General features: G+C 44.7%; 1 protein-coding gene across 1 annotated transcript in view; it reads left to right on the top strand.

The window, feature by feature from the left end:
- The window catches only part of Cdh13 (cadherin 13), a 940941-nt gene that overhangs the window by 430767 nt on the left and 486046 nt on the right, over positions 1-24128 (top strand). Inside the window, exon 4 of the mRNA XM_057754115.1 lies at positions 16417-16533. Within this exon, the coding sequence (XP_057610098.1) occupies positions 16417-16533 (117 nt within the window). The remainder of the gene's footprint in view (positions 1-16416; positions 16534-24128) is intronic.

The raw sequence follows: 24128 nt of genomic DNA, 5'->3' as shown, positions 1-24128 counted from the left end.
AAACTCTTCATAGACTGACTCAATGGCCATCATCCTGCATGAGCTTTCTGTAATCTTGAGTTCCTGTTTTAAAAAATTAGTATTTGAGGCCGTGGAGATGGCTCTGCAGTTAAGAGCACTCCATGCTCTTGCAGAGGACCCGGCTTTCGTCCCCAATGCCCACATGGCTACCATTCAGAGCCCCATTTTCAGGGGATCCAGTATCCTCTTCTGCTTTCCATGGGCAGCAGGCATGTAAACAATACATTGACATAATGCAAACAAGTCACTCATGTACATAAAACAAAAAATAAATCTTATAATAGTAATATTATACCATGTTATTCAAGACCATTTTCATGCAAATATATGATACATTTTGGAAAATATCCATCGCGTTCTCCACTACCCTCCTCTTTCTCACCTTTCTAGTTAGTACCCTTTAGTCCCCTAGATGGTATGACTGTAATTCCATGTCATATGTGATTGTATGTATCCATATAAAATCCGAGAGGCATAACTGAGAGAAAACATGCAAACATGCATTATTTCTCTTCCTGAACACAACACCTAGCCAATTTTATTACACAGCAAATGCTTAGTGCAGGTTTATTGACTTCTTAGTTGAACTGGCAAGCACAACCTGGTTAACTGAACAAGAGCAATGACTTCAAAGAGTGGGATTCATTTATGTTTTATAGAGCTGAATGCCATGTGTATGGATGATCATCTGTGGGATGACCCACATAAGTTCCAGATTGTTCCTCCTTTAAGGGTGACAGACACATGTGATGACTGGAAAAAACACAGTGAGAGGTTCAATACAAGCTCGACAGATAAAGGAGGCATTGATGTCGCCCTCCAGGGAGCTTTTTGAGGTCACTGGAAACCAGAGTACCTGAGCTATTTTATAAAGGTTGAACATGAGTTGAGGAGGCAGCAAAGAAAGAAAGGTCTAGAGGAGAGGTTGTAATGCAATGAGGTACACAGTCACCTTGAACTTCGTCCGTAAAAATCCACATAGTTAGCTATGGACTGGGGTCTTGTTCAGCTTGTCTAAATCGACCAGCACTCCCAGGAATTCAACCTTCAATGAGCAACAGCTATAATATGAATCCACATTTCTCCCTGAGATCACATGCAGGGACACATCAAACGTCACCTCAAGGAGAACGCTTGGGTAGAGATCTGCAACTGGGGCATGCCTCCTTTGATAATTCCCCTTGTCTTGGAGAAGTGGTCCAGTAACTACTTCACCTTGAGGTGGGAAGAGTCCTCTCTGCACCAGAGCTGAAGGACCGATCACAGAAATGAAAGTGCAATTATAGAAAAATCATCCCTGGGCTATGACTGCAGTTCATGAGTATTTTATTGCTACGACGACTCAGGATTTCAATTTTCAGGGCTAAGAGGCTCTGCTGAAGCCTAATTTAAATTCTCACTCTGAGAGCTTGCGCCTTATAGACATGTGTCAGTACAGATTGAGTCCATTCGGATTTAATGCTTCTGGACTCACACCACAGGACAGCTTGAGAGGACCAATGAGAAGCCTATGCAAATAGGACTGGCCAAATATACCATTTTGTTGGTTTGTTTGAATGTATCTGTGTGTGTATGTGTGTGATCTGCTTACATGTGTATATGCATTCACATGTGTAGGGGCACAGCTGTATGTGTATACAGTTAAAGGCTTGAGGCCTCAATCATACCCCATGTTATTCATTGAGGCAGGGTCTCTTCATTGAAGCCAAAGCCAACCACCTTGCTTTGGGGATCTCCCATCTCCCTGTTTTAAACACTAGACATACAGGCAGGCTACCAAGCCCATCCAGCATTTTCCTGAGTGCTGAGATCTGAAACCCAGTCCCCACACAGGCACAGCAAGCATTTTATCTTGCAAGGAGCTGCTTTCCAAGATCCACAGTGACTTTTGAATAACACCGAGTCCATGGAGATAACTGTTTGGTTTGCATTGAACATGATGATGTCTATATCAAAGTTGTTCACGGCTGAAATTTTGTTTCAAAGAAAGCAAAAGAATTGGGGATGTGACAAACTGTTTCCCAAGTCTTATTAGGAGTACTTTATGGAAAACTTTGAAAATAAGAAAAAAAATCTAATTCTGCCCTTTGATAATGTCAAGATTGAATGGATCTCTGGAGAATTATATTGATATGGGCTCAAATCAATACTAGTCTCTGTTTGTCAGTTTCTCTGTATACTTGGGCAATGGCCTTTCCTTGCTGGAACTCAGTGCTGCCCAGAAAAAGCTGATACTACCACCAAGTCAGGGGACTGACTTTTCTTTGGAGATATATATATATATATATAATTTTTACTGGAAATACGTGTCAAACTGAACCACCAAGGATGCATGCAGGCAGGCACCCAAGACCTGTCAAAGTCTGTGTGGTAAGAATGTAATTCTTGGCAACCCAAACAGCTCCAGCTGCCTTTAATCTGTTATAGTGCCAGCCTCGCCCCATGGTATTTCCCCTTCCCACCATGCTACTCACATTTCTCTGGAGGAAGGAGCTGTCAAAGTGACTACATATTAAACGGGATTTCTTACATTGGCTTCCGTGACAGGGTGTGGGGAGTCAAACAATGCCTGTCTCACACCAGATACTGTGAACTCTGTGTTGCTCAGTCCATGAAGCTGTCTGTCTCTGCCGCCCTGATATGCTTCTGAACACCTGATCCAGACAATTCCTCGCAGGAATGCCCAGCAGCTTGTCTTTTAGTTGATTCTAGATCAAATCAGGTTGACAACCGCAATTAGCCATCACGCATTCCTTAAAATGAGCAGGATAGCTCAAGATTATTGGTGCACGGCCTTATATGGCATTGTTCTGTTGTTTGTAAATAATATTTTGCAAACTGAAGGCAGGAGTCAGTGTAGATACAAAGTCTACAGAATAGTGGGCTCTGTCACAAGTGCGGCAGAGTTACCAGGCAGGTCTCTAAGGGTAAACAGAGTTGTACTCAAATGGCCCGCTGGATTCCTGGGTCACAAAACCCTCTTCCTAACTTCCACAACTTTCTCAATTATAATAACCAAAGAGAGCACCCGAAAGGAAGTGGGGTTTGTGTGGGGAAGGAATTCACGGGAGAAAGGTGTTATAGTGTAAGGTACAAAGGCAGGGAAAGGGAAAACTTGCTTTGCCTAGGAATGTAGCCCAGGGGTTGATTACTTGCCCTGAATGGACAAGGACCTGGATTTAAGGCCCAGTACTATAAAAGCAAACAAGCAGAAAATAATGCTCATTGAGGAAGACACAGTAGCATTTGATCATCGGCAGGCAACTCCAGCAGACACCGGAAAAGGTGTAAGAGCTCAGGTTTTAGAAGACTTTCTGTGTCCAGTTAAGAGGACATGAGCCTCACTGCGAGCTACTAAGAAGCACTGTGTTGTTTGTTGATTTCTTCTGGTAATGAAGATCCACTTAGCCTCCACTCTGAGCTGTGTTAAGGGTAACTTTTGAAGGGGAGTATTATGTAATGGCTGGTCTAGACAGCTTGATTAGATGTTTAGGCAGGAGAGGCAAGAAAAGATGCCCTTGGAACAGAGGAGATGAGAGGTAGTACTGAGCCTAAAGGTCAGAGACACCACAGTTGTCACAGAAACCAAGTTCAAGGACATGTCTGTATGTGCTTAAAAGTCTTCATGTCACCTTCAATATGGGAAAATGTTTTCATCAGGTATAGAATTCAGAGCTGACCATTCTTTTCCTTTGCCGGCCCTTTAAAAGTCTGGTGCTCCACTGTCTTCTTACTTACATTGTTCTTAGAAAGGTGTCTGCTGTCATCCTTATCTCTGTTTCCTTGTAGGAGATGTTTCTTTTTTCCCCAGAGTGGCTCTTGCGATTTCTTTCTTACTACTGGCTATAAGCAATCTGATTGAGATTAGAAACATTCTGGGAGCCAATCAAGAGGGCATGGAAACAGGCAAGATATGAGTCTTGGGAAAAGAGTACAAAAAAGCTGAATTTATGTGGTATAATTGAAACTGGGAGTTTCTTCTTAGAGCCAGTGATAGCTGTCTTTTGCAGGTCTGAAGGAACCCCACTTAGAGATTACACCCAGAAAGAGATGTAATACCTAGCTCTCTGAACCTGTTGGTGTGAATGTGTACACTAACACAGGAACATTAATATGTCCCACTATAAATGAAAAAAACAAGTTTTAAGATACGTAACATGTTGTACTCGTGTATTTGAAATACACTTGAAACTACAAAGTTTAAGTGTTTGACAAGGTGGGCATTCTTTATACACCTGGTGCTCCATATTTATGCAGGTGTTCCACGTGTGCAATGACCCTGTGGTGTGTGAAGTATTGTAAGCCCCTCTCTACATGTGTTAAAGCCAGGAGGCAGAGTGCTTGAATAATTCCACAGCATATTTTTAGTTCCTAGGAGAGGTCAAAGTTGAACAAAAGATAACAGGTTCATAGTCATCTGTTCAACCACCGTTCAAAACTGACTCACAGACAGTGGCAATCAAGTACAAGAGCAGCTACTGACAGAGCAAGGGAACACTGCTATCACCAAGGGTCTGTGTTAAGGTGGGAAGAGAATGTTTTTAGAGTAATGACCAGTTGTCCCGTTTCTTAGCCTCTTATTTAGAGATTGGGGTGTATATGTTATGTGTGTGTATATATAGTGTGCTCATAAAATTTTACAAGACATCATCCGGGGAAATCCTTAAGTGATCTGAACATCTCTCTCATTCTGGTGCCATTCTGCACGTCCAACAGAGGACAGATAACTTCTGTGGGTGAAAGTGAGGGAGTTCAGACATGCTGAACTGATATATAAATGCAGTCTACAGAAAAGAAAGAGATAGACAGAGACAGAGGGAATATATAAAACACACAATGTCATCCTTCTGCCTTAATTATTGGCCTGGTAACACTCTTCAAAACTTTTGTGTCTTTTAGTGTTGAGGCACTATTTGAGACTGGGCTGGATAAGCCTCAGGTTTGTCATCTGCCTTTAAAGTTAATGAGATAAAGTGAGCATAAAGTATTCATCACAGTGCCTAGACTGAGGGGAGCCCTCAGGAGGTGTGGCATGGTGGCACTGTTATCTACCCATGGCTCCTCTAGATGAGGGCTTCAAGTCTGTCCACCCACATTGCCCAAGCTGTCCTGCAGAAGCGGGTTAGCATTCAACCAAGCATCCCTTCCATCAGCATCCATCTCCGCTTCCGCTAACAGTCAGTAAACACGGTGTAGCGTCTCGGCGTATGTTATTGCTCTTCTCGGGCTCGTCTTGCCTTCTCGGCTACATTAATTCATCATTCGTTTGACTCATACGTTGTTTGAGCTCAAAACAGGTGCTGGGACTGCTCTGTTTCACCAGGGTGAGGGTGTTAAGTGTGAACGAGAAAATCAAATCCCTGCCTTATGGCTCTCACACACTGGCGGGCGGCGGCGGAGGGGCACAGACACAAGAATAATAGTAGGTAAAACATGAGGCACTTGGATAGTAACAGGTGCTATGTATACAAATCAATGTGGGAGGGAAATCAAAAGTTTGGGGATGTTGATGTGTTTAGTGTGTTAGGCCCAGGGATGATTTCTCTGCATAGTCAGGGTGACCACGTGTTTCAGAGGAGAGGAAACCATTGTTCAGAGAAAGGTTGCAGATTTCCTAATGCCTAATGGATAGAAAGGCAAGATGGCCAGATGCAGTGCAAGGTATTTCTGTCTGGCAGGAGGCAACGGAGCCTGACTGATGCTCCCTCACTGAGGTCGATAGCCCTTTAGTCCTCTCGAATCCTTACCTAATCTGAAATACATCTCCCTTCAGTCCTCCCTCTTTGTGACTTAACCTTGCTGTGGGTAACTGGAGTTATGGTTTAGGATCAGCTTCCAATGTCTGGATGGTGCCAACATAGGGCACCCCCCCCAGCACCTTCCTGTCACTCAAAACAGGCATTCCCCTAAGGGACCAGCACCCATGGACATAGAAGTGCAGAAAAGGGGGTGAATTTTAGGCCTTGCCGATCTCCCCTAGGGGTTTCGTGCCATGCACAACCTTCACCACAATAAATGGCTGCCTGACACCTCCTCAGATGCAATTTTGTATTTCACACACCATTTAACTAATGGAAACCACATAATAGGCACTCAGCGAATCGCCGTTGATTACATTCTTCCTCATTTTTCATCTCCTAATATGATTAAGATCCTTTGTATTTCAACTCATGGTAAAGGATGGAAATTAAGTTATTATTATCCACAAATCCAGGCATTATTGAACACCTACTCTATGCCAGGCGCTGGGCTTGGATGGTGGTTGGTGACTTGCGTGTGTGAGATTTACATTCTGGTGGAGAAGGGGAATAATGAATGAAGTAAGGCTACGTGTAGTGGGTTAGTGTGTGGGGAAGAGAAAAACAGACCGTGGAAGATTAGGGGTAAATGCTGAATGCAGTGGTCCAGCCAGGACTCAGAGAGTAGGATTTCTCTAAGTGTTGATATGAATAAAGAGAAAAATAATGACTGTAGTTAAAAGAATGATACCCCTCCCCAACCGAGGTCCACATGCTTCAATCCTAGGGCAAAAGAGATGAGATTAAGGGACCGTGGAGACAGCCCAGTCAGTAAAGTGTCTGCATGCAAGCACAAGGACCCGCATTCCCTCCCCAGATCTCACGTGAAAAAGCCCAGTGAGGTGGTATATGTTGATAACCTCAGTAGAAGATGGAGGCCCAGATCTCAGGCTCTGTCATCAGCCACCCTAACTAAATCGATGAGTTCCGAACAAGTAAGGATCCTGTCCTAAAACAAAACAAACAATAACAAAAAAAGTACATAGCTCTTGAGAAATAGTACCTGACATTGTCATCTGACCCCCACATGCATGCGCACACACTAACACATGGTTAAAGATTGAGATTTCAAGTATTCAGCATTGTTCTGAGGCTCAAGGTAACTACAAGCTTCTTCAAAAGAGAGACTAGGAAGCAACAGAAGGATCAAGTCACACTGCCTGCTAGGTTTGACAGTGGAGGATGGGGCTATTAGCCCAGAAGTGCAGACAGCCTCTAGAGTCTATGAAAGGTCTTCTATTTCCTTCATAAGAACCCACCCCTGCCCACAAATTGCTTCTAGCCTGCCAGTGCATCTAGCGCTCACAACCATCTTACAAGAAATTCGCGCTATTTTAGCCTCTGTGGTTGCTGCAGTCCACCATCGCTGCAATGGGAAACAAGGTAGATATTTGGGGAAAAGCATTCCAGAGGAGGGAAACAGCCAGTGCAAATACTCTGAGATGGAGCTGGATCTGATGTACCCCAAGATGCCTCCAGTTAGACTGAGGTACTGATTTCAAGGACCGTGGGGTGACAGGGACATGCTATACCTTGCCTAGTATACCACAGGCCAGTTGAAACTTATCTGTTTTACTCCAATGCTAACAGATCCCACTGAAGGCTAAGGCACAGGGAATGGTATCACCCAGCTTATGTTTTTATAGGACTCTGGCTGCTGAGGAACAAATATTAAAAATACAAGGGTGAGGGCACATGCCAAGATTCCCTTAGAAGGGCTATGTTGTTTTCCAGGCAAAAATTAGGTTGGCGCCAAGACTGGTGATGGATTTCTTTAGTCCCAGCTCTGTGAGGCAAAGGCAAGCAGACCTCTGTAAGTTCAAGGTGAAGCTGATCTATATAGTGAGTTCAAAGACAGCCAAGGATACATAGTGAGACCCTGTCTGGAAAACAAAAAAGGGGAGGATATTGAGCTGGATAGATGATTCAGTGGTTTCAAGTACTGACTGCTTTTGTAGACTCTCCAGACTGGGTTTCCAGTGCCCACTTGGCAACTCACAACAACTGGTACCCTAGTTCCAGGAGAATCAGTGCCCTCTTCTGGCCTCCTTGAGCACTGCACACACATAGTGCACATATGTGTGTGTAGGTCAAACATTCAAATGCATAAAATAAAAATAATAAATGATACTGGCAAAGACCCAAATAGTAGCAGTGAACATGGAGGACTAGGTAAACTCAAAAGATGATTTGAAGATTGAACCCAAGAACCAGATCACAGATAATGTGACCCTTTCTCCGGAAGAGATCTGGAGCAAAATTCTTTCAGTAATTAAAATTTTAATAGGGAAAGTAAGCTATGCAGGATTCAGGAGGCAGAGCAGATAACTATCAGATGACAGATTAAAATGTCGCGGGTTCAAGCCCCAGCTCCTCCACTCTCCAAAGGGTGTGCCTGGGCTATCTGTTCAAAATTCCCCAGCCTCAGTTTCCTCATCAGGAGCGTGGGAGTGCAATGGCATGTCCCAAAGACAGTGTAAATATCGATTAAAAGAGAAAAGTGTTTGGAAGGCCCGGGCCTATTGCATAGCAAGCTCAAAATTATTTTCTCTTCTGCCCTGGAAGTCTCTGGTTCGCAAGATGTCTGAAAGGTGTGTTGAGCATTCAGGAGCTCAGTATGGAAGGGAAACCAAATGAAACAGAGCCATTGTTTTCTGTGAGCTAGGTTCAAAGAGCAATTGGGATGCAGACATAGCTCCCTAGGTCCCAGAGAAGATTTTCAGAGCTCAGTCATCAAACAGTTTCTGCATTTGCCTGCCATGACTTCCAAAGCGGAGCAGGGCCCTTCTGCCTTTTAGGGAAGAATGTGAATTACACAGCGATTGAATATTTATTCCATGCACCCTCTTTTTTAAGCAATTGTTTTACCATCTCAACATCAAAACCACCCGGCACAGAGAAGACTCAGATGTGGGAGAATATCAAATGTGTTTTTCTTTCTTTCTTATTATTTTTTGTCCTTTTTCATGGTAGATCTGATGCACCTTTGAATCTTCAAAGGATGCAATAATCAATGACGTGGGGAAGACAGGCGACAGTGCGCCCATCATTGTGGAGATGAATTTATTAATGTAAACGGCATCGTGTGGAAGAGAGATGGGGCTGAATTAAAATGTGAGGACCTGTGATCCAACAAGAAACATAGAACAAAAGGAGGAGAGGGAGACGGAACAGGGAGATAAAAGACACTTTGCCGATACTAGGCTCTGCTGAAGAGAGCTACATAAAAGAGGCTATCGCCCGAGTGTGCTACGGCAACCCTGGTGTCTTAATTAAAATGTCTCCAAGAGAGGAGGTAGTGGGAAGTGTACCAGGAATGTGGGCAAGACAACGACTGTGACATAGAAGACATGCAAGGACTCAGAAGAGGGGTTTGTTTAGCCTAAATATTGAGAATATGTCTCTGAGCTTCCGTCATGGAGAATCTTTAAAAATTGCTTGGGTAAAGGGAGCGATTGACTTTGGCAGCTAGTGGGGCAAATTGTGTGTGTTGTACCAAATGCCACATGAGTAATGCGTACCCAAAAGAGAGCATCAGAGCCCTTAGAACTAGAGTTACAGGTGCTTGTGAACGGCCATATGACTGCTAGGGAATGAACCTAGGCCTTTTGCAAGAACAGCTGAGTCATCCTGCCAGGCCTGGGAAAAAGCTTTCTCATTTTAGAGGTTGCAGTCCTTAGCATCAAGAAAAAGACCCCAAACTGACTGACAAATAAAGAAAAGACGAGAGAACAAGGAATTTGAAAACAGACTAAATCCAGAGATTGGGTCCTTCCATGAGTTCCTTTTGGGCAGGGAAGATGGCTCAGTGGTCAAGACACTTCCCTCCAAGGCTGAATTTGAACCCTAGGACCTCCACAGTAGAGTGGGGACTGTGACGATTGGCCCCTGGCCTCCGCATGTATGTATGGTACATGTGCACACACAAGTGAATAAAAATGCTTTTAAAATACATTCTTATGTCTGAGAAAGAGATCTGCCGCTCAGGAGGAGCACAGAGGACAGTACCATTGGACTGTTGATAAAGCTGTACACTGTCTCTGAATCCACTCCATAATAGCCCAGCTCCATCCTCACAATTATCCAAATGTCCCCTTGAGCTAGCACCTGTGATGTCAAGCTTCACTGCTGAGTAGCACCACTGTCCACAGTGGTAGCCAGCGTGGTCTCCTGATGTCCTTTCCATTCCAGTGACAAAAGCATCAGGCAATAAGTGAAAGGTGGGACTGCCTCGTCCCCGAAGTCACCCTGAGCTTTTAGAATAGGACGAGATGGTGCAGGCTTGCCACGCGATTTTGGAGAGCATGAAAGAAAATGTCTGCCCTGACCAGAAGCAATTAGAGGGCATTCCCAAACTGTTCTCTAACTGCAACGGGGGACATGGGAGGGGAGTGTGGGTGGCTGAGTTAGAGCAGACTCCATTCTGTTGAGGATGTAGAAAGCCTGAGGGTCCAGCAGATAGCTCCGTGTGACCATCATGGAGAGAACCCATGGCCAACACTCTGTACATACGCACTTGAATTTCGGTGGATCATTCTCCTAGGGGTAGGTGTGATGGTTGGACTAAAATGCTGACTTGTCACAAAGTAGGATGGCCAGAGAAGGGAGTCTCGATGGGGGGATTGTCCAGATCAGTGGGCCTATAGGTGTGTCTGTGCAATTATCCATTGGAAGGTGGCCTTGGTGTTTAACTGAGGATGGTGGTTCTGTTTCATGGGCTGGGTCCTGGAGCGGCACAGAGGGATGGAAACCAGCTGAGCGTTGTCTCTGCTCTTGACCGTGAATGTGACATGACTATAGCTGCTTGAGTTCCTGTACTGACTTCCCCTCATTGAGGGATTGGAACCTAAACACATGAGCCAAATAAAGCCTTCCTCCTTGTGCCGCTGCCCGTCATAGAAGTCAGGTGACAGGGTTTATGAGAGGGCTGTCCTTTCAGGACGGTTCCCTGCTCTGAACTCTGGCAGATGTGGAAAGCAGCCGAGTTTACCTTTTTGCACCTAGAACACAGGCTCGGATTAATTCAGCTGTCGAGGCAAGGGGCTCTGTGTGTATTAGGAAAACAAGCCCATTTGTAAAGCACTAGCGGATCCCTCCAGGTGCTGAGGAGTAGCTATTTAGCATGAATATTTCATCAATGCCAGAGTAGATTGAGGAAAATTCTTTCCATTATATCCTCATCACCACTGCACGTGGTTCAATGGACTTCTGACTAAAGAATCTAAATATGCTTAAAACATTTTTCACCTCCAGTGGAACGAGCCGGGCTTGATTGGGTTGTTATTTTCCTGCTTCATGAAATATTTCAGAGGCAATTGTGTCCTGGATGTGTTGTTTGGCAAATTTTTATCTGAAGCCGGAGCCTTTGGATTATTTTTCAACCGGCAGCTCGGATGTGAGGAAATCGGCTGTTTAGAAACAACATCTAGGGCCCGTTGCTGTGGTCCTTTCATTTTGAGTTGTAAGGCCAACTTTTAGAACATAGCGCTGGGCTTGGTATAATGAGCATCAGGGAACAGAGACTGAGCTGGGGTGGACTTCAGGGTTCACACCCCCATACAGGTCATGCAGAGGATTCTCCTGGTGACTGGGGAGCTGCTACTGTGCTGGACAGGCCTGGCATCCCCTTCCCCACCCTCTTCAAACTCTCTCAGGCTGCCTGCTCTCTCTGCTTTCCCGCCCCCACCAATACTGGTCTGCCTTTTCCTTCTGTCCCCCTGCCTTCTTTTGTTCATCCCCAGGCCCCTTCCTTGCATCCCTTTTCCTGGAGAAAGAATCTTGAACTGATGTTTGAGACAAGAGTGGAGAGCGGAAGCACAGATGGAGTTGGTCATGCAGAAGAGGTCAGGGTCCAGGAGGGACCGCACCTGCTGAGGTCAGCAACACTATCAAGAGCCACTATCAGGGCCTTCCCTGCCTCGGTGGTGCTGGGGACTTCACCATTGGTCATGCCTGCACTTATACAATATTAGTGAGGGGTAGGTTGTGTTTTTAAAGGATTTTTTCTGAGTAGAAACTTCTAGAGTCACCACTCAAATCCCAAACACCCACCGAAAAACCTGTAACTTCTTTGTGTCATTGACTGTTTTGGTTGCAGCAACTTCCTCTCCCTCCTAAATGTATATACCAAAGTCCAACATCACAGTCCTAGGACCCTGGAAATGTACCTCATCAGCGCTCCATGTTTGATGCTTGGTTGTTCAGCCACGCACATGAGAGTGTTTACTCATACATTCACTTCTTAATATTGTGGTATATCGTTTATTACATGAAAATGAAAGGAACACAAGGAATTGAAGTAAATATATCCTTCTCTAATGAATACCATCTAAAACTAGATAAATTATCAATTTCCCAAGTAATGATCTAAGAATGCCTGGCCAAGAGTAATGACACCAATGTGGCAACCGGCAAGGGTTCTTCTTGAACAGGTCTCTCAGGACAAGGATCTCACTGGGGTCTCCCAGCTCTCACCAACTCTCACCATTTGATGTCACCCAGAGCAATAGCTCACGTGTCCAGCTGGCTAAAGTGTGGCAAAATATGTCATTTCCACAACGGTCACTTTTGGGCAGGGGGTCACCAAACAAATATTTAAATGATTTCAGCAAGATATTGATCTGCCTAAAGTCACTGGAAATTCTCAGTTTCTGTTCTCTTGCTTAAATGGTGATCTATTTGTTATAGGTGGTACTAGATTTCAGAAGGATACCATCACGTGAGTGTATGATGCTCTTTGGCCATGGTTCTCCCACCCATATCCCTCCCTGACACTCCCCTGCCCCCAGTTTCAGGGTGACAGTTATGTGACCAAAGTATCTTATCAACGGCTTTCCTTACTAGAAATGTTGTTTGTGACGTCACTAGTTATTGTTTCTAGAAAGCACACGCTCTTAGAAGCTCGGAGCAATGATGGCCTCTACCCATTTACTCTTGTTGGGCACCAACAGCCCTTGACAATGGTGGCTGCCTCAGTCTCCAGTGGTTGCATGGCTTCATGCCGTCCCAGGACCTCACCGGCCATCATCATTTTCCCCTACCTTGAACGAAAATTCTATGTCCTCCTATGACAAGATAATTCCCTAACAAGCAAGGAGTGATGGAGGTACCTGGCTTCAGAGAACCCAGAGAGACACAATCGCACCGTTCTTTGCTGACACACACGCATAACTGACAAAGGCAGAGCAACGGCCCCTGGAAGGTGAAATAAAGGCCAAGGTGTTTAGGAATGGGAGGAAGAAGGCTGCCTCGCCCAGTTTCTCTCTCCAGGCACTGCTAAGGGACCCTCAGAGTCGGCACACAGGCGCGTGAAGCAACTCTACATGCACGCTGACCCTTCGAGTCCCACATCTTTGCTCTGGCTTTTTACGTCTGGGTTGGCACTACTGTGCCTACCCCCTGCATCCGGGGAGCTGGGAGAGGTGAGAGGTGGACTGGGTACTGCATCCCTAATGACTGGTGTGCTGGGAAGAACGGGCTAGCAGGAGCGGGCACAGGGCTGGCGGGGAGAGGCACCCAGAACAATGGCATCGCCCCTAGCAGGCTTGCTGACACAAGTGAGCCCTTCATCACAAACAATGGAAAGTTTGTTACTGAGGACACAGGGTGCTTTGTCATCACTTTGGACACATTTACACACACGCTGCCATAATGAACGGAGGTCTCTGTGGCTCTATTACAGCTCTGAATCACCCAGCCCTTACATATGCATGGTGCCTTAAATCTCCACACAGGGCTGTCCTACGCATTCACTCATGTGCGGCTCTTGAAGTTGTTGGTTTTCTTAATTGTAAATGAGATTTGCATGTATCCCATATTTTACATATGTCCCTTTTTTCTGTTGTCCCCAGTAAAGCAGCAGAATCTTTGGCCTCTTTGCTAGTTCTTTCCACTGTCATTCATAAATAGACACACACACACACACACCACAAGGGAGGGAGGTGAGGGAGAGAGAGGGAGAGGGAGAGGGGAGAGAGAGAGAGAGAGAGAGAGAGAGAGAGAGAGAGAGAGAGAGAGAGAGAGAGAGAGAGAATCCAGTGTTCTGTCTTTGCCTGCCTGCGGAAACTATTGTCATCCTAGAAACCAACCGTCATTCTCATGCACACATTTGTGTGTGTTTGTGTATGCATGGTACACAAGTGCACATGTGTGTGCATATGCATGTGAAGGCCACAGGATAACCTTGAGTGTTACCATCCTGAACGATGTCCAGCTCCTCTGAGACAGCATCTCCCAGCCAGTGATTCTCAGCGATCCTCCTGTCTCCACTCCCCAGTGACGACTCTTGCTCCAGCCTTATTTTAAAGTGTGGTCTGGAGATCAAATTGAAGTCTCTCTGTGCTTGCAAGGGAAATGCTTTTCCAATTGAACCACTTTTGTAAGCGGGGCTGGAGAAATGGCTCAGAGGTTAAGAGCGCTTTTGCTCTTCCACAGGACCTAGTCCACATAGCATGTCTCGCGGTTCCAAGTACACAGGGCAATGGTATGAAAGGCATTTACACTGCTGCCTGCTCCAATTCCAGGATGCCTTCCATTGTGCAGAACTGAATATATGCCCCACTAAATACCAGCTCACATCTTCTCTTGGAAAACTAACTTATGGCAAAGAAAAAGGTTTTGATAGGTTTGCAACAATTATTCTGGTCTGTGAAGTGGCCTGATCTAGCTTCATTTTTTTTTCTCAGCTTAGAAACACCATTTTGGTAAACCAACCACATTTTATGTAGACTCCTTAGTTTATATTTTTATGTTCTTCTTGTGTGACAGTCATGTAATCTGGAACGGATACAACAGGGTGCTCTCTAGGAATATAGTTGGTGATATTCATTATCTCTCCTCATTAGGCAAATGTAATTGGGGGTAATTCCTACATAGTCTGTCCAAACTTTCTCCATTGGCCAAAGAGAGATACGGATTTACTGGGAGGGTTTTGTAAATGTAAGGGCCAGCACACATTAAGTGCACCCATGTTGGCCAATTCACACTCGCTGTATTGCTACTCTAGCATTCTGTGGAAGGGCTTGGGGTGTGCTCTCCCCCCACTAGGCTCGTGTTTAATCTTATCCTTGCTGCTCAGCACTGGACTGGTTTGTACTTTTGCCTTTCGCGTGTCCTGCCTCAGTAAGGGTTCTTCTGCATGGTTTTCTTCTTCCTTTGAGCTAAGCACCCAGGTGTATTCTGAGAATGGAATCATAGAGGGAGGGGTTGTGGATATTTGTGAGGCTCTTGATAACCAAATATTGCCCGATGGCTTTTCCCAAGACTGCTAGTCGATATCCCAAGAAAAATCGACAGTGTGGATGTTTGTGGAGGTGTTCAAAAGCTTTAGCTGGTTTTTGTCTTGTTTGACTTTCCTATGTATGTTTTCTCTTAAAACTAATAAATGCAGGTTCACATGCACACACATAAACACACATACACACACACACATACACACACATATACACAAATACATATACACACACATACACACACACACAGTGTTATGGGCCAAGGGCTAGTGATGCTGTGAAGTTTTTATGTACCACATTGTCTTGATGGGAACGCACTATGGCATTGAAGTCTGAGGTATTCGCTCCTGATGATGCAGAAGATCATTTTAATTAGCATGTGGTATTTGATGAGATTGATTTACATATTAAAAGTGGTACTCTGTTTTCAGCTCATTTTTCTCCAGCCCTCTAATTAGATCAAGGTTGTGCTCCCCCCCTCTAGCTTTTCTCTCCCCTCTCTTACCTCTCTGTAGGCAGGCAACGGTTTCTAACTTAAACTTAATAATGTTGTGGGTCTCTGTATGTTTATTTTTATGTTTCCTTCTTTTTACGTAATGTGACATTAGCCCTTGATGTAAAATAATGATTAAATTTCCTTTGTAGATTACAGCTCTTGAATTAAAAAGGTGTAACCCCTCAAATTGGAGCCAATGGGTTTTTGAATTTAAAAAAAAAAAAGACATGAAGTTGGGGACTCAGGAGGTGAAGGAAGATCTGGGAGGAGTTGGGGGTGAACATAATCAAAATACATAGTAGAAATTCTCCAAGAATTAATTACAGTGATTTTTTTTAGATGTAAAACTTGTGACAGTGCCTGCAGTAAGTGAAACAGGGACACTTCCTTGGAATATGTGTCCCCAAAGGCACTCCTGATCATGGAGTATGCAAACATCACCCATATCTTCATGAGGCCTGGAAGCAAATGTGAAAATGTCATTCACTGTTCTTCACCCCTAACCCTCTAGCTGGCCATGCGGGGAGCCATGCTTATGGCTGGAAATTGGTTGTTGACCAGATGACTCCCACCTTTTTGGCAGATTAAGACCAGTTTATACAGAATGAAGGGTGTACAAATCCAATGTGACATTTAGGTAGATAATTCAGAAGTTGGAATTAACTGGCCTAATAATTGTCATTGTGAATCATGGTGTCAACTTTTGCGCAATTCCAACCATGCACTTGGTTGTTCTAAAGATATTTGATAGAATAAAATTGACAATGTCTAGACAGTTGTGTCCTTCACAACAAAGCATAGAGCCCAGGGTGGGCTGATACTTTCCCATTTAGGGGAGACCTTAGTCAGTTCATCTTGTGTTCTCTTTTAGGATATATTTAAATTTGCAAGGACATCTCCTGTCCCGAGACAAAAGAGGTCCATTGTGGTGTCTCCCATCTTGATCCCAGAGAACCAGAGACAGCCCTTCCCCAGAGATGTTGGCAAGGTAAGTTGAACAAAGGACAAATGGTACAGAGTGTTTCTATTAGGGGATGAGCATGCCCAAGACAAGCAGGCTGTAACCGTTGTGATTAGCTGGAACTGGCCTCCATTACTGCATGGTAAGAGGTCAAAATGATCTTATCAAGACAGAAGTTCAGCAATCATTTTCACAGTGAAGAAGAAAAACGACTGTGAGAAAGTGGCAGCCATATGTCACAATTGTGGGATCTACATAGTAAAAGATAATTTTGAAGTGATATTCTAAGAAGTCATTGGTTAACAGCCGGCTGCTTCGTCTTTGTAGCTGATCCAGGGGACAGGCGGACAGCTGTGTGTTGAGATTTGTGGGTTTTTTGTTTGTTAGGTTGGTTTTCTAAAGTCCTGTTTTTAAAATGTGTCAGTCCAAGTTCACTGTCGGGACAGCTTCCCAGAAACAAAGCCAGATTACAGAAACTCAACCACACTGACTAGATCCGCAGACCTGCTGCTTGAGACTGAAGTGCAAAGTCGCCGGGAGAAAATGGCCACTGTTAAATGGACCATAGTACTGATGGTACATTGCATCAAAACAGGAAAAAAAAGATAGATAGAAAGAGAGAAAGAAAGAAATCAGCAAATTGAATTTAATGATCTGACTATCTGTTTTGGTGATTCAGGACTCAGGCCATGTCCTGTCTATGAACTAGAAGGGCTCTCTGCTGAGCTGGCAGAAGGGACTGGCTTTACCTGGGATGAGGGGGAGCGAGGACTAAAGTGATTATGTTGTTTCAGAGTAATTTACCTTAAGGAACAAAGCAGAGAGGCATCTTTGACCCACTGGGTGAAATGTATTGAGTCATCCATAATTGGTTGCTGTGAATGTCCTGGTTTTCAGAAATCTGAACCATTTTAAATCACTCTGATTATGTGTACCTCGCTACGAGTGACTCAATTCTGTCTTTCTCTGCCCTATCGGATCTCGTACAGGAGTCTCATCCAGAACAGTGGCCTCAAGTAAATTACACAGAACACGCATCAGTACCTCCTGCCCCCACAGAAATGTCTATGCAGAGATTCAGATTTGAATCTGTTACTATTTCTTGCTGAATATGCAGCTAGAACATGGCTGCTGGCTTGTATGAGTCATCTCAATGCCAGGATCTATGGCTTTAGTAACTTGCTCACCAGGTGAAAACAGAAAGCCTGTTTGATGCCACAGTCCCATCAAGATGGGGTAAATACAGCATAACTAGCAAAGAATCCAGCTTGTCTTCTAGGAGGGGAGTGGGCATGTATGCAACTTAATAGGAAAATTTTGGCATATAACAATGGCTGTTCAAAACAAAAACATAGCGACCAGAGGAAGAAAGCAAAGAGTACATACAAGCCGGAGGAATTGGAGGCAGGAAATGGTCACAAAGGTGGCTGACAGCAGCTGAGGTTTGGGAAATCCGAGGGGAGACTGGAAGGATAAGGACACCCGTGGGAAAGCCAGGTCCATGGTGTCTTGGTACAGAGATATGTGTCCAAAGGCCTGAGGTGGGGAGAGATGAAGTACTTCTAAGGAGCAGATGCTAGGGGCTTGCAGTACAGTGAGCCAGGGAGAGAATGGCCAGAGGACCTCTGCAAGATCTTAGAGGTGATCTGTCTTAGAGGCCTTGGAGTTGGGATTTGATCATAGTCTACAGTGACTGAACCTGGAAGCTCTGCCAGGGCAGTGTGTATATGTTAGAGACCCTGGCTTCGTGGTAGGGAATAATCTGTGGAGACAGAATAGAAAGTAGGAGTGGGAGCAAAGAGACCCAGTAAGGGGGGGCACAGTCTGAACAAGAGATAAGCGTGTCCTAGACCATTGAGATTCTATTTCTACTGAAAATTAAAAGCAGTAATAACCAATTATTCTGATGATTGATATATACTTCTCATTTTAAACTATTATTGTGCCAAAGATGTATCTCTTTTAGCAAATACTTTCTTTTTTTCCACTTTAGGAAGTTTAATGAACATTTTTTAAAATTTTGGGCAGTGCCTTATTTTTTATTGTTTTTATTGAGCTATGCATTTTTTCCCTTCCCTTACCCCCATCTACCCTCTCCAGTGACCCCCACACTCCAGTTTACTCAGGAGATCTGTAGTGTGAGCTGCGGGCCTCTTCCCACAGCCCGGCTCCCGCATGGTTAGCTTTATACCCGAAATAACAACACATGCATTGTATTCTTTTAAACACTGCTTGGCCCATTTCTATTCATGTGTGTAGCACCCCAAGGTGCGCTTACCGGAAAGATTCTAGCCTATGTCCATCCTGGGTCGGAGCTTCATTGTGCCTGCTCTGGAGAGGAGAGCATGGCATCTGTCTCTCAGAGGAGCTGCCCTGCATTTGAGCTTACTTCCTCTTCCTCCCAGCATTCTATTCTGTTTACTCCACCCACCTAAAGGCTGGCCAATCAAATGGGCCAAGGCAGTTTCTTTATTAGCCAATGACCTTCCTCCATCAGAGATCTTGTATTTTTCTTCTTCCTATGTAGATCCTTGTATGTCTCTCTTAGCATCCTCTTTGTTGCTTAGTTTCTCTGGGGTTGTGGATTGTAGGTTGGTTTTTCCTTGCTTTATGTTCAAAAGCCACTTAGGATCGAGTACATGTGATATTTGTCTTTCTTGGTCTGGATTGCCTCTCTCAATATGGTTTTTTCTAGATCCATCTATTTGCCTGCAAATTTCAAGATGTCTTTATTTTTTACAACCATGTAGTACTCCATTGTGTAAATGTACCACATTTTAATACTTTCCATGACACACAGAAAACAGAGTAGCTTGGAATGGATGGCAGTGAGTTGTGACAAATTCTGTCCCTCTGGACAGCCTTGGCCACTGTCATACACCTACACTACATTCCCACAGAATCAGGGCTCTGCTTGCCAAGGGACTAATCCCCACATCTTTAATAAATTTGGAGACCCGTGGTACTATGTTTTCATTACAGTCATGAAATAGCAGAGTCAGGCTGCTTTAAAGAGAAAAGAAGATTGTTTAACTCATAGCCATAGTTGTGAAGGACCCAGTGCTGGCATCAGGTGATGGCTCAGTGAGCAGAGTCCTGAAGAAGCATGAGGAGCCGTGGATGAAAAAGAGGCAGCACACATGTGCATACTGTCTAGTTTCTCTGCCTCTCTTATTTAATGTGTATCCATACATTCATACTCTCATGTGTATGGCTGTACTTTTGTGCAGGTATGTGGGGTACATGTACGCATATGGAGTCCAGAGAAGAACCTTGGGTTGTCCCACCAAGCACCATCTACTCTGTGTTTTTGAGACAAGGCCTCTCACTGGTCTAGACTCATTGAGTAGGCTAGGCTGGCTGGCCAGTGAACCCTAGGGATATGCCTGTCTCTGCCTCCCAAGGACTGCGATTGTACCATTACTGCCTTTCTTTTCAATATGGGGTCTTTGGATCACATTCAGGCCTTTGTGATCACAAGGCAAGCACTTTACTGAGTGCAGACAGTGCAATTCCTCCAACAGCTCCTCTTCTAATTCTACCACCAGCGGTCTATTATGGGGGTTCTAGCCTAGGAACCTTACTTAATTTTAGTCACATGTCAAGGGTATGGCTTCAAACCCCATACTCAGATGGTGTCTACAGTCTTAGTGCCTTGCAATGACATTTACGTTCTAGTAGGTGAAGCATTGGGTGGCCATACACAAGCCCTATCTAAATAGCAGCAGGACCTAAGCCTGTGCCCTTTTTAGGTACCCTAAAGGAAAGATAGAATTTTCACCTGTGACCATACATCACAATCCCCAAAGACACTTAACCCAGGTACCAGAGACACACACTCCAGGCTGATGCTCAGAACCATGCATAGGTGTTATTTAAAAGACCCCAGTGAGGTGTGATGTGTGGCCAGAGTGAGGAACACAGGCATAGGCCAGCCAAAACCAGCTTTTAGAATTTTACAGCAAGCTCTTGAATGCTTTCCAGCTACATCCCAACACTCACAATTTAGTAAAAAAAAAAAATCCTTTATTACATGCCAGATATCCATTGATGCCCTTGTCAATGCCTCCTATACTTCAGTACATGTCAAAACCAAACACTTCATTAAGAAGCCGTTTGAAAAGAGAGCGCCTGTGCCTGTTCTAGATTGATTTCTGTGGCTGTGATAAAACCAGAAGGAGGAAGGGGTGAAATTGGCTCACACTTACATGCCACAGATCACCTTTGAGAGAAGCTAGGAAAGGCATTTGAAGCACAGACCACAGAGGAATGCTGCTTACTATCTTTCTGCCCCTGGCTTGTTCAGCCACTTCTTTTGCACGTAGCCCAATACCACCTGCCTAGGGATGGCACCACTCTCAGTGTGCTGGGCCCTCCTGTATCCATTAACAGTTGAGCAAATGACCCCACGGAAGTGGCTGCAAGCCAATCTGATGGAGGCAATTCTTTATTTGAGGGTCCGTCTTCTCAGGTGCATCAAATTGATTACTCAAGTCAGCCATCACGGTGCCCGTCGGCAAGAGCCTCCCATCCCACAGGAGAGGGCTCAGATTGGTGTGAGCAGCCCCTGCACATATTAGACAAGAGGCAAGATGACAGGAAGCTGGTCCCAGTTGCTAACTCACTGTGTGACTTGACCAGTTGCTTCATCTCTTAGAGTCTCATTCCCCTACTTGGCATGTTAGAAGAGGATCTCTGTGGAATTCTTGTCATAAGAAATTAATGTCATGACAAGAAAGGGCTTAGTGGAGTGCCAGACAAACCATGAATAGGCAGTAGTATTTGCTATGCATCTCCAATCCTAGAAGATCAAGGATCCTGTCTATTTCCACTGCCATTAAGTTCCCCAGGTCTTCCCATGGTGCCTTATAGCTGATACTCGATATATGCTGGTTGACACAAACTAGGTAGAATTTCAGGGACTTTTCCTCCTGGGCAGCAAGAGTACTTACTCACAGACACCAAGCACACTGGGCCTCTAAGGAACACAAAAAAGTTAACTCAGGAACTGAGATGGGGAAAGATCAGGAAAACCTGCTAGCAAAGTGTTTATATCAGGCGCAGAATCCGTCAATGTCCTGAGTTTTCCCAGGGAACTCCACCATAGAGTTAACACTACATGTATAGCTGCTCTGGGTCAGCTTGCTAGAAGACTTTTTCATCCACACATGAAGCAGAACCCAAGGCAAACAAGGAGTGTTGGGGAACATACTCCTCATCCTTCCTTTTGGATAAGATGCTCCTGAGACTGTGATCCTCAGTTTCTAGGCTCTCCTGTATGGAGTTTGATCTAGCCACACACATTGAGTATTGATACTTAGCTAGGAGTAGCCTCGCTACCTTCTGAATAAAGTGACCACAATAAAAGACTTGTTTCAGGGTTCACTTGGGGGGAGGGAATCCAAAATGAACCAAGGGTCTTCCTTAATAGCTACTAGTTTTGTTACTTTCTGTTGCTGGATAAAACACCATGATCAGAAGCAACTTCTAGAAGAGTTTATCTGGGCTTCCAGTTCCAGAGGGAGAAGAGTCCAGCATAGCAGGGAAGTGCGGCAGCAAGCAGTGAGCAAGTATTGGCCAGGGACAGGGAGCTGAGCACTCAGGTCTTTCAACCCAAGCCTGAAACAGTGAGAGAGGAGTAGAAGTGACTGGAGACTTCATCTGGTGACACTTCGTCCGGCAAGACCACCCCTTCTAAACCTTCCCATTCAAACCAGCATACCACTGAATCTTTTCTTCAAATAGGAACATCCTAGACTGTGATCTGATATGCAATACTAAAGCCAGAGGTGCACTAACCCAGAGAGATTCAGAAGACAGTGACACGTGGAGGCCAGAGATCCTCCTTGGTCCATGCCCGGCAGTCTCTGAAGGCCTCTGTATTCTCCCATCCCTCTGTAGAGAATAGCCTGACAGATGCAGGTAGCGCTGATGGAGGTAAAGTAGAAGACAGAAAGGAAAGAACGAGATCAAAGATTAAACCAAGCAGGCCAGGTCAGGAAAATAACTTCCTTCAGGGGCTACAAAGCAAAGGCAGACTTTTTGCAAGATAGTTACTTTGCACGAAGCACCAGGAAGTTTGGGAGATTTAGATGTTAGTATTCCCATCACGAGTGGGAAAGCTGTCACTTTGTAGAGGATCTAGGTTGAGATTCTGTCCACGGTGAGCCGAGAGGGGTCCTCAACTGAAAAACAAAATTGCCTTTGGTGCAATTAAAGGGGCAATAAATATTGTTTCTGGATAGCTTCATGCTCATTTGTTCATTCATTCATTCATTCATTCATTCATTCACTTTCAGTCTAGGCTGGCCCCAGCTGCCCTCTAATTGATAGGAAAGATGCTTGGGGAAATTGCCTAGAAAGAGACTGACGGAGGATTGTGTGGGACTAAAGAGAACTATACCGTGTCAGTGCCATTCATTGTACCAATCTGGACTGTTTTAAGTGAGAAAGGATTTGCTTACACTTATATCCAGATAACCAGTGTAAATGGGAACGTTCTAGGTGGCCATGCTAGAGGTTGCTCATATTAGAACCTAGTTAGTGGGTTGTGACTCTGGTACTGAAAGCTAGTGATAGCTATGGCTGTGGAGAACACACCTTAGCTCCTCCCTCGGAAAATCAGAACGTGCACCATTGTCTCCTGGAAAGCTTTTAGTTCTGCTGAAGGACAAAACCATCGTGAGAAAGGTGCTGAGGTGGATGAGCCCTGGGTGGAGGGTTTCCTCATTTATCCCATGCCATGGAGGACTGTCGACCCACAGAAAGGTTACATAGGAATGCCCGAGGCTATAGGCTCAGTGTGACTGATGCATAACTCACCTGCCCAGCAAATAATTATGAGATTGCGAGTTGCCAGATTACTAGGACATGGGTAGTCTGGAGACCCCTTTCCCATCCTAGAGTGCATCCTGGATAGCCATGACCCTCTGTCACACTTGCTTGTTGAATCAGCTGGTTGGGAGCACACAGGTAGAATGCACCCACATACTTTGGAAAGACAAGAGGAAGACACCCGGCCATCAGGAAATGCATCTTCCTCCTTGTTTTGGGCTCTTCCCTGTGAAACCTGCCATAGAAACCCTCTTATTTCTGAGGAAAGAGGAAAATACCCCGCAGTCCTAAGGACGCTTCCTCCCTTGAATTCTCCGCAGAAAGAAGGAGCTGGGGTCGTGTGTGAGTGGAACATGTGGTCTACTCAACATGTACTGTCTCCCCTCCCCCTCCAAAATGTGACTTTTCCAGAATTTGCCCCATAAATAATTTCTCAATTTCACCAAGTTCTGCTGATAAATATTTTACTGCATCTTTAGAGGTTTTTGAGTTCTTAGGCCCAATTGATTGAGAGCAGGGGACTTTAAATCTGCACGGCAGCATGGAGGTCTTTGCGAGATGTATTTTATTCTGTTTTATATTGAGTTTGAAAGACAAGGCATTTATGAAATGCTTATTAGGGATTCCACTTTCATCGCGGACCCTTTCCATCAAAGCCAATGGAAGTGCATTTTACTGAAAATCCTTTTTTACACTCCCATAAATTAGTAGAATGGACATTGGGAAGGGCATCTGTAACCCAAGAAGGAGGAAATATGTCATTGAGCCGTGTGTTCTCCATATGAGGA

The sequence above is a fragment of the Chionomys nivalis genome, chromosome 21, assembly GCF_950005125.1.
Source record: "Chionomys nivalis chromosome 21, mChiNiv1.1, whole genome shotgun sequence".
In the NCBI taxonomy this organism is placed as follows: Eukaryota; Metazoa; Chordata; class Mammalia; order Rodentia; family Cricetidae; genus Chionomys; species Chionomys nivalis.
This window is presented reverse-complemented; position numbering and strand designations above follow the sequence as displayed.